Source organism: Heterodontus francisci, unplaced genomic scaffold (genome assembly GCF_036365525.1).
Source record: "Heterodontus francisci isolate sHetFra1 unplaced genomic scaffold, sHetFra1.hap1 HAP1_SCAFFOLD_102, whole genome shotgun sequence".
Classification (NCBI taxonomy): domain Eukaryota; kingdom Metazoa; phylum Chordata; class Chondrichthyes; order Heterodontiformes; family Heterodontidae; genus Heterodontus; species Heterodontus francisci.
Window position 1 is genome coordinate 2180944 of NW_027140380.1, and position 11692 is coordinate 2192635.

Genomic DNA, 11692 nt, shown 5'->3' on the forward strand with positions numbered 1-11692 from the left:
ATAAGAAATCCTTGTCCCCAGATTTGAGAATCTGTAGATCTGCTTTGGGAAAGTGAATCAGAGCAGAATGAAGGGTGAACTGTCTGATTGCCCAGAAGTGGTGAAAACACAGCTCAGTCAGCACGTTCTAATAAATAGGAGATACTGGAACGGCTGGCTGTACTTCATGTTGATAAGTCATGAGGACTGGATGAGATGGAACCAAGACTGCTGAGAGCTGTAAGGGTGGAAATTGCCAGAATCTTCTGATTTTTATTTTTTGGATTGACAGCTGCCAGCCATTTGTTTGTCGCAGGACACAATAACGGACTAAAGTGAATCTGCACCGAGCAAATATTAACGTCCCACATCTGCAGGTTTCTTCCAAAACATCGGGAATTTCAGCCTCAATCCTCGGACCTTTGATGTCCTGTTCCACTGATATTTTGTGCCCTGATTAAAATTGATCCTGGGAAGTCTGTCCTCTGAGCGGCCTGGCACTCCGAGTTCCTCTGCAGACATCCGGTTGCTGTTGGTAGACCAAAAGAGTCCTAAAACCCGAGAAGAAACCTCTCCCAGAGCCCTCCTAGTGTGTCTCCATTAGACCATGCAGCCACTACCTGTATAATGGATAGCAATGGTGAGGAGTATGAGTTATTTCAGTGCCTGCGTTTTGTGGAAATAGAGGATTAAAGATTTAAAATAATTAAAATCACTGAATAGATCCTCTGTGAGCAGGACTCAAACCAAACTGGGATAAGTCCAGTGGATTTCAATGTTGAAATCTTTAACCACTGGACCATGGCAGCTGAAATCACACCCCTTTTATACAGACCGAGAATCATCCTACACTGATCCACTTCTGTTCATTTTTGTGTCTAGTTTTAGTTTAGAGATACAGCACTGAAACAGGCCCTTCGGCCCACCGAGTCTGTGCCGACCATCAACCAACCATTTATACTAATCCTACACGAATCCCACATTCCAATAACATCCCCACCGGTCCCTTTATATTTCCCTACCACCTACCTATACTAGGGGCAATTTATGATGGCCAATTAACCTATCAACCTGCAAGTCTTTGGCATGTGGGAGGAAACCGGAGCACCCGGAGGAAACCCACGCAGACACAGGGAGAACTTGCAAACTCCGCACAGGCAGTACCCAGAATCGAACCCGGGTCGCTGGAGCTGTGAGGCTGCAGTGCTAACCACTGCGCAACTGTGCCTGGGACAAAAAAGTTCTGTGTAGCTGTCAATCAAAAAATGGTTGGAAGAAACTTCATTTATTCAAATACCAGCAGCCGCCAGTTGTCAATCAACTCAATCCCTTCAGCAATAGAGAGGGAGAAAGAGAGAGACTGTTAGAGAACTTCCTGCATTCAGTCCTGACCCTGTCACACTCAGCAGCTTCTCACCCAGACCCCACTCTCATCAACACTGAACATTGTTACTGAGACCCTTCAAATACTGTTTATAAAATGAATAAAGGTTCAAAGTTTATGACAGCTGGATTGAATGGAACCAAGTTTAATAAACTTTTCACTCTGACTTGATAACCACATTAGACAGTCCTTCAATTGGTAGCAAAGTTATCAGCTGTAAGAATGTTTTTACTGAGTTGAATAATTTCTGTGTGAGGAATGTTCCAGCATCATAAATGAATCCATTTGCAAATTGTTGATGGAAAGTGAGTGGTTTTATTGAAGAGGGTTTAAAGGAGGATGAGAGAATCGTGTGTGACAATGAAGTGGAATCAATGCAAGTAAAAACTGGAATGAAGGGGGTGGGGATCTCCTGGTCACATGGACTGATTGCAGAATTTTATAAAGATTTCTTTCATAGAGATTTTAACTCCATTTTATTTTTGTTATTTTTTTTCATGGGATGTAAGCATCGCTGGCAAGACCATCATTTATTGCCCATCCCTAATTGCCCTGGTTTTGGTGAGCTGCCTACTTGAACCACTGCAGTCCATATGTTATAGGTACACACACAGTGCTATTAGGGAGGGAGTTCCAGGATTTTGATATGCCCTAGGGAAGGGACGGCAAAATAGTTCCAAGTCAGGATGTGGATTGGAGGGGAGGTTGCTGATTGTAGTGTTCCCATGTGTCTGCTGCTCTTGTCCTTCTAAGGAATCAGGGGGATATCTCTCCGCTGGTTAGAGTCATACCTAGCAAAAAGGAAGATGGTTGTGGTTGTTGGAGGTCAATTATCTGAGCTCCAGGAGATCACTGCAGGAGTTCCTCAGGGTAGTGTCCTAGGCCCAACCATCTTCAGCTGCTTCATCAATAATCTTCTTCAATCATAAGGTCAGAAGTGGGGATTTTCGCTGATAATTGCACAGTGTTCAGCACCATTCGTGACTCCTCAGATACTGAAGCAGTCTGTGTAGAAATGCAACAAGTGCTCGACAGTATCCAGGACTTATCCAATGACCACCTTCAACAAGAGAGAATCTAAGCATCTCCCTTGACATTCAATGGCATTACCATTGCCGAATCCCCCACTATCAACATCCTAGGGGCTACCATTGACCAGAAATTGAACTGGAGTAGCCACAAAATACTGTGGCTACAAGAGCAGGTAACAGGCTAGTAATCCTGCAATGAGTAAGTCACCTCCTGACTCCCCAAAGCCTGTCCACCATCTACAAGGCACAAGTCAGGAACGTGATGAAACACTCTCCACTTGTCTGGATGGATGCAGCTCCAAGAACACGCAAGAAGCTTGATACCATGCAGGACAAAGCAGCCCACTTGATTGGCACCCCATCCACAAACATTCACACCCTCCACCAGCGCGCACAGTGGCAGCAGTGTGCACCATCTACAAGATGCACTGCAGCAACACACCGAGGCTCCTTAGACAGCACTTTCCAAACCCACAACCGATACCAATTAGAAGTACAAGGGCAGCAAATGCATGGGAACACCACCACCAGCAAGTTCCCCTCCAAGTCACACACTATCCTGATGTGGAACTATATTGTCGTTCCTTCACTGTCACTGGGTCAAAGCCCTGGAACTCCCTTCCTAACGGCATTGTGTGTGTACCTACCTCACATGGACTGCAGCGGTTCAAGAAGGCAACTCACCACCACCTTCTCCAGGGCAATTAGGGATGGGCAATAAATGCTGGCCTCGCCAGCAACACCCACATCCCATGAATGATTTTTTAAAAATGGTGGTCGAGTTCACGTGTTTGGAAGGTGCTGTCTCGGATTGTAAACACTGCTGCCACTGTGCACCAGTGGTGGAAGGAGTGAATATTTAAGGTGGTGGACGGGGTGTTGATCAAGGGAGCTACTTTGTCCTGGATGGGGTCGAGCTTCCAGAGTGAAGTTAGAGCTGAACTCAGCTAGGCAAGTGGAGAGTATTCTATTACACACCTCACTTGTGCCATGTAGATGGTGGACAGGGTTTGGTGAATCAGGAGCTGTGTTACTCAGAGAATAACATAAAAGGTGTTGCCATGGTTACCCACATGGGTCCTAGTTATGCCTGTCTTTTTGTGGTGTATGTCAAACATTCCTTTTTCCTGTCCTACTCAGGGCCCCACCCCCCAGCTCTTTTTCCGGTAGAATGATGACTGTGTCAGTGTCATTTCCTGCTCCCGCCCGGAACTGGAAAACTTCATCAACTTTGTTTCCAATTTCCACCCTTCCCTCACCTTCACATGATCTATCTCCGACACTTCCCTTCCCTTTGTGACTTCTCTGTCTCCATCTCTGAATTTAAGGCTGTCCGCTAATATTCTTTCTAAGCCCACCGACTCCCACAGTTACCTTGACTACACTTTCTCACACCCTGCTTCCTGTAAGGACTCCATTCCATTCTCCCAGTTTCCCCATCTCTGACACATCATTTCTGATGATGCAACCTTCGACAACAGCAGTTCTGATATGTCTTCCTTTTTCCTCAACCGAGGATTCCCCCACACTGTGGTTGACAGGGCCCTCAACCGTGTCTGACCCATTTCCTGCACTTCTGCCCTCATCCCTTCCCCTCCCTCCCAGAACTGCAACCAAGTTCCACCCGACCTGCCTGCACATCCAAAGGATCATCCTCCACTATTTCTGCCACCTCCAGCATGATGCCATTATCAAACACATCTTCCCCTCCACTGCCCTGTCAGCATTCCCCTTCCCATGGCCTCTTCCCATATAATCGCAGGAGGCATAGATCCTGCCCTTTTACCTCCTCTCTCCTCACCATCCAAGGCCCCAAGCACTCCTTCCAGGTGAAGCAGCGATTTACTTGTACTTCTTTCAATTTAGTCTTCTGTATTCGCTGCTCACAATGCGGCACCTCTACATTGGGGAGACCAAACGCAGATTGGGTGACTGCTTTGCGGAACATCTCTGGACAATCTGTAAGCATGAACCCAAGCTTCAGGTTGCTTGCCACTTCACTTCACCACACTGTTCTCATACCCACATTTCTGTCCTCGGTCTGCTGCAGTGTTCCAGTGAAGCAAGCTCCAGGAACAGAACCTCATTTTCTGATTAGACACTCAAAAGCCTTCCGGACTGAACATTAAGTAAAATAATTTCAGAGCATGGCTGGATCTTTTTTATTATTTTATTTTATTTTGATTGATAATTTTTTGTTACCATGTTCCTGCCTGAATCTTGGTTTTTCAAGTTTGTGCTTTTGGAGAGAGCTGTTCATTATTCTGTCATTAACACTGTCTGTACACTAATGTTTTGCCCTTCACTGCACCATTAGCACTCTCCCTTTGTCTTTGCTGCATGACCTGCTTGTCAGTTAATCTCTCCTGCCCTAACACTTTTTGTTGAATTCCAAGATATATTTTATTCATAAAAATCTGTAAAAAATACATTACAAAAATACAAACAATGCAAAGCAGATCAGTTTCCTTCAATACTGGAGTGAATTGCCTCACCACCCTTCCATTTCATTTTACATTTTATAGCAAACAAAAATTTTCCGGATACAGTTCAAGGGGTTTTCCATGGATCCAGCCCCTCCGTTCAGCTTGGTGGGGGGACCTTACACATTGGTCTTTCCCCATTGAGTCTTTGCTGCGGCTGCCCCAAGCTTTAGTGCGTTCCTCAGCACGTAGTCCTGGACCTTGGAATGTGCCAGTCTGCAACATTCGGTGGTGGACAACTCTTTGCGCTGGAAGACCAGCAAGTTTTGTGCAGACCAAAGGGCGTCTTTTACCAAATTGATAGTCTTCCAGCAGCAGCTGATGTTTATCTCGGTGCGCGTCTCTGGGAACAGCCCGTAGAGCACAGACTCTTGTGTTACAGAGCTGCTTGGGATGAATCTCAACAAAATCCACTGCATCTCTTTCCACACCTGCTTTGCAAAGACACATTCCAGGAGGAGGTGGGCAACCGTCTCCTGCCTGAACACACACCTTCCTTTTTGTTCTCTTCCCCACCTCCACCTACCCTCCCCACCCCTCCGCCATCCCCACTTCACTTACTTAAAACTTATTACATTGAGTGTGGAACAAATTCCATCAATCTTTTGTACTGTATGAGATTAAGTTTGTCACACTTTCTGGTACATTATATGACAGCAAATTTAATTCTAAATCTATCTCTGTTGTACTGTATCTGAGTGTGAGATTATTTGAGTGTCAGTCTATGGAACTAAATGTGATTGTGTGATTCATTCTGTCTGTCAATCATGAGTATTGTATGTGAATGTGTGGCAGCTTCTGTATCTATCTGCTACTGTGGGTGAATGTGGATATTATTCTGTATCTGTCAGTGTCTGGAACTAAATGTGAGTGTGAGATTCATTCTGTATGCACCAGTCTTACAGTCAGAATGTGATTGTTTGATTCATTCTCTATGTGTCAGTCTAAGGTATTATGTATGTGTGTGGTTTTAATTAAGTGTCTGTCACTTTATGTGAGCTTGGGTCTCATTGTATATTTGTCAGTCTCTGGTTCTTTCTGTGAGAGTGAGATTAATTCTCTATCTGCTGGTCTCTGAAATTAATTGATTTTGTGACTCACTATGTGTCTGTCAGTCTCTGCTAGTGTATGTGAGTGATATCTGTTATGCATATATTATTTTCTGGTACTGGAAGTGAATGTTGGATTTATTCTTTAGCTGTTAGTCTCTGGTACAACGTATGAGTGTGGGTCCCATTCAGTATTAGTCAATTTCTGGTACAGTCTGCATGTGCACATCCAGAGCTCATTCTGCATTTGGCAGTCTCTGGTACTTAATGTGTGTTACAATTCATTTTTTATGTGTCTGTTTCTGGGACAGTCAGTTAAAGTGGAATTAATTTTGTATCTCTCAGCTACTGGTATTGTCTACAAGTGTGGTACAGTCTGTATCTATGAGACTCTGGTGCAGGATTCCTCTGTACCGGTACTTAATATGTATTTCAGGGATGGTATTGAGAACTATTTGTTTAACGCCATAATGTATCACAATTTGCCTCATTTTAACTGTGTGTTTTATTGAGTTGTGGTATGAGAGTTTTAGGAACATAGGAGCAGGACACCCAGCATGCTCTGCCATTCAATAGGATCAGGACTGATCATCCACTTCAATGCCTTTTTTCCCACACTATCCTCATATCCCCTTATGTCATTTGTATTTACAAATCTGTCAATCTCTGCTTTAAACATACTCAATGACTGAGCTTCCACAGTTCTCTGGGGTAAAGAATTCCTAATGTTTAACAACCCTCTGAGTAAAGAAATTTCTCCTCATCTCTGTTTGTTTTGGACGAGTATTTAGTCTGTAACTCTGAACACATTTGTGAATGATGACATATATTTCAAACTCACAAATGGTGTGCTCAGTATAATTAGAATCATTGAATTGATACTCTATCTTTCATTACAGCTCTGACAGAGATTATTGGATTGGTATGTAATGTGTAGTGCAGTCTGCACTAATTGGCATAATACTGTAACTTTCCTTTTGATACTGTATGAGATGTTTGTACTACATTGTAATCTGTCTCTCAGTCTGCACTCTGGTCTACATTCTTAGGATTCATTCTGTACCTTTCCATCAGCTGCTCTACCTCATATTTAATTTGTAGCTTAGGCTGCACTTTTGTGAGATTGATCCGGTGCCTTTCAATCTGATAGTGTGTGTGATTTTGAACTGAGATCAATGGACCTACCTTTCAGCAGTACTGAGTTGGGCTGAATTGGAAACAACTTCTGCCTCTCCGGCATTGTTTGATTGTCTGCTGGGAGAGTGGAGTGTGGTGGTGCGTGGGGGGAGGGTTGCGTGGGGAGGGGGGAGCGTAATGCAGTATCTTACACATTCAATGTCTCTTGATCATCTCCATTGACAACCCCATCTGGCTAATTGAATCAGGGAGCACTCCCACTGTCTTGTTTAGTCTTTTAGAATGCAAATGTGCAGCCATATTTTCAGCCATTGTTGTGGTCTTTTTAAACAAGGTATTTGAAGTCCATAACAGTTCATACGACAAAATTAATATGTCTCGTTTTTGACAGGTGTGGTTTTCGGCATAACATGAATGTAATATTTCAATTAATAATCATTATGACCAACCACAAAGGATGATCAGTAATACAAAGAGTGTCAGTGTCTGATTCCACTGCAGCACTCAGCTTCTGCTGATCAGGTTTTCTTTGGTAGTTTTACAACAAGTTAGTGACATCCAGGAACAACCCAACATCTGCACTGCTCCATGAATGGGAATACCTGCTGGAGCAGGGATGTATGCATAAGTCAGGATTTTATTTCCACCTGGCAATATTATGTAAGAACATAATAACTAGGTGCAGGATTAGGCCATTCCACCAATTGAGCCTGCTCCACCATTCAATAAAATCATGGCAGATCTAATCATGGCCTCAACTTCACTATCCTGCCTGCCCCTATAACCCTTCATTCCCTTGTAGATCAAAAGTCAGTCTAACTAAGCCTTAAATATATTCAATGACCAGTCTCCACCATCCTCTTGGGTAGAGAATTCCAAAGAATAGCAGCCCTTTGAGAGAAGATATTCCTCCTCAACTACATCGAAAATGAGACCCCTTATTTTGAAACTGTTCCCCCGAGTTCTTGATTCCCTCATGAGGGGAAACATCATCTCAGTAAATACCCTGTCAAGCCCCCTCAGAATCTTATGTATTTCAATAAGATTGACTCTCATTCTTCTAAACTCCAATGAGTGCACCACAACCAGGTCAACCTTTCCACATAACACAACACCTTCATCCCAGAAATCAACCTAGTGGTTCTTGCCTGAACGACCTCCAATGCAAATATATCTCTCCATAAATAAGGAGACCAAAACTGCATGCAACACTCAAGGTGTGGTCGAACCAACAACTTGAACATTTCTACCCCATCCCCCTTGGAATAAAGGCCAACATTCCATTTGCCTTCCTAATTACTTGCTGTACTTTCATGCTAACATTTTGTGATTCATATACAAGGACCCCCTGATTCTCTGTACCACAGCATTCTGCAGTCTCTCTCTATTTAAATAATATTCTGCTTTTCTTCACATCATACCAAAGTGGATAACCTCACATTTTCCCACATTATACTTCATTGCCAAATTTTTGTCCACACACTTAACCTGCCTTTATCCCTTTGCAAACTCATTGTGGCCTCCTCACAACTTTCCCACCTATATTTGTATCACCAGCAAATTTGGTTACAATACACTCGATCCCTTCATCTAAGCCAGTAATTATAGATTGTAAGTGGTTGAGACCCCAACACCGATCCCTGTGGCACACCATTAGTTAGTTTGCCAAACTGAAAAATGACCCATTGAACCCAATTCCCTGTTTCTTGTTAGGTAGCCAATCCTCTATCCATGCTAATATATTACACCTGAACACCATGAGCTCTTATCTTGTGTCTTTTACATGGCACTTTATCGAACACCTTTTAAACTCCAAATAAACAACATCTACTGATATAAAAACAGGAAATGCTGGAAATACTCAGCAGGTCTGGCAGCATCTGTGGAGAGAGAAGCAGAGTTAACGTTTCGGGTCAGTGACACGTCTTTGGAACTGGCAAATATTAGAAATGTCAAAGGTTCTAAGCAAGTAAAGCGGGGGTGGGGCAAGAGATAAGAAAGGAGAAGGTGTAGATAGGACAAGGTCACAGAGAATAACTGACCAGAAGGTCATGGAGCAAAGGCAAACAATATGTTAATGATGTGTTGAAAGCCAAAGCATTATTACAGATAGGGTGTTAACGGACTGAAAATTGAATAGCAGCAAGTACAGACATAAAAAAAAACAGTGGGTAAGCCAATTGAACAGACTAAGATGAAATAAAATAAACATACAAAAAAATGTAAAAAGAAAAAATAACTAAAAATGAAAGTAAAATGGGGGGCTGTCATGCAATGAAATTATTGAACTCAATGTTCAGTCCGGCAGGCTGTAGTGTGCCTAATTGGTAAATGAGATGCTGTTCCTCGAGCTTTCGTTGATGTTCACCGGAACACTGCAGCAAGCCCATGATAGAGATGTGAGCATGAGAGCAAGGGGGAGTGTTGAAATGGCAAGCGACCGGAAGCTCAGGGTCCTGCTTGCGGACTGAGCGGAGGTGTTTCGCAAAGCGGTCATCCAGTCTGCGTTTGGTCTCCCCAATGTAGAGGAGACCACATTGTGAGCAGCAAATACAGTATACTACGTTGAAAGAAGTACAAATAAGTTGCTGCTTAACCTGAAAGGAGTGTTTGGGGCCTGGGATAGTGAGGAGAGAGGAGGTAAATGGGCAGGTATTACACCTCCTGCGATTGCAGAGGAAGGTGCCATGGGAAGGGGACGAGGTGGTGGGGGTAATGGAGGAGTGGACCAGGGTGTGGCGGAGGGAAAGATCCCTTCAGAATGCTGACAGGGGAAGGGAGGGGAAGATGCGTTCGGTCGTGGCATCATGCTGGAGGTGGCGGAAATGGCGGAGGATGATCCTTTGGATATGGAGGCTGATGGGGTGGAAAGTGAGGACAAGGGGAACCCTGTCACGGTTCTGGGAGGAAGGGGAAGGGGTGAGGATAGAGGTGCGGGAAATGGGCCCGACACGGTTGAGGGCCCTGTCAACCACGGTGGGGGGAATCCTCTGTTGAGGAAAAAGGAAGACATATCAGAAGTGCTGTCATGGAAGGTAGCATCATCAGAGCAGATCACTACATCTACTGGTTCCCCTTCATATACCCTGCTTGTTACATCCTCAAAAATAATTTTGTCAAATAGGATTTCTTTTTCATAAATCCATGTTGACTCTGCATGATTGTACATTAATTTTCTGAATGTTCTGCTACCACTTACTTAATCATGGATTTCAGCATTTTCCCAATGACAGACATTAGGCTAGCAGGCCTATCATTACCTGCTTTTTGAATAGGGGTTTCACATTTGCGGTTTTAATATCCACTGGGACTGTTCCAGAATCTCGGGAATTTAAGATTACAACCAATGCATCCACTGTAGCCATTTCTTTTAAACTCTAGGATGCAGGCCATCAGGTCCAGGGGATCTGTCAGTCTTTAGTCCCATTAGTTTTCCAACTACATTTTTTCTAGCGATAGGGATTGTTTCAAGTTCCTTCTCTTACTCTGCACTCACTCTGTTCCATGAGCAGATTCTCAGTGAGAAGCGGCGCTCAGATCACCGGAGGAAAAAAAGAACAGAATTCAAACTGTCTAAATGAAAAACAGACCAGAATTGACCCAGATACTGTCATTATTAAATTAATTAATCAGCGCCAAACCACTTATCATTAATGCACCAGGAGGGTCTCCGAATTTATGAAATTGAAGGTGGCAGCATTTATTAAATTGTTGATGGACACCCTGTAGTTCAGTTCTTCATTTAACTGGGGGTGGGTGGGTACAGGGGGATGTGTGAGGAGAGAAACAGAGCGCAATCCAGAGAGGGAACGGAAAACACACCTGGACAGATGTGAAACAGGTCAATCCACTGTTACAATAACTCCATCACTGACTCCCTCCTGACAGTAACCAGCCCTTTCACAGAGACTGTCGGTGGCTCTGAAAAGAGCCTTTGGGTTATTGGATGACATTTTGGCCGCTTTACTTTTTCTGGGAGCTCTGAGCGCTGGTTTTCTTGGGCAGCAGCACGGCCTGGATATTAGGCAGCACCCCGCCCTGAGCGATGGTCACTCCTCCCAGAAGCTTGTTGAGCTCCTCGTCATTGCGGACCGCCAGCTGCAGGTGTCTGGGGATGATGCGGCTCTTCTTGTTGTCCCGGGCCGCATTACCGGCCAGCTCGCCGATTTCAGCGGTCAGATACTCGAGCACAGCAGCCAGATAGACCGGGGCTCCGGCACCCACACGCTCAGCATAGTTACCCTTTCTCAGGAGCCTGTGAACACGACCCACCGGGAACTGCATTCCAGCCTGGGAGGAGCGAGACTTGGCCTTGGCCCGAGCTTTCCCGCTGGTCTTTCCTCTTCCAGACCTTTTTTTTATTTCCAAAATATACTTTATTCATCAAAATCTGGAAAAAAAAATACATTACCGGACAGTTTCAAACAGCATCAAGTCAAAAAATACAAACAGTGCAAAGGAGGTCAGTTTCCTTCAATAAAGGAGTGAGTTGCCTCACAACCATTTCATTTGTCATGCCAGATACATTTTTACATTTTATAGCACACAAATATTTTCCAGATAAAGTTCGAGGGGTTTTCCATGGATCCAGCCCCTCCATTCAGCTTGATGAGGGGAACTTACACAGTG

General features: G+C 44.1%; 1 protein-coding gene across 1 annotated transcript; it reads right to left on the bottom strand.

The window, feature by feature from the left end:
• Nucleotides 1–336: 336 nt before the first annotated feature.
• LOC137359408 (histone H2A-like) lies at nucleotides 337–11407 on the bottom strand (the record flags this gene model as incomplete). The annotated part of the gene is made up of 3 exons (XM_068025390.1): nucleotides 337–508; nucleotides 4681–4811; nucleotides 11042–11407. Coding segments are annotated over 3 exons (669 nt in total), but the record flags the coding sequence as incomplete, so codon positions are not given.
• Between the last annotated feature and the right edge of the window lie 285 nt (nucleotides 11408–11692).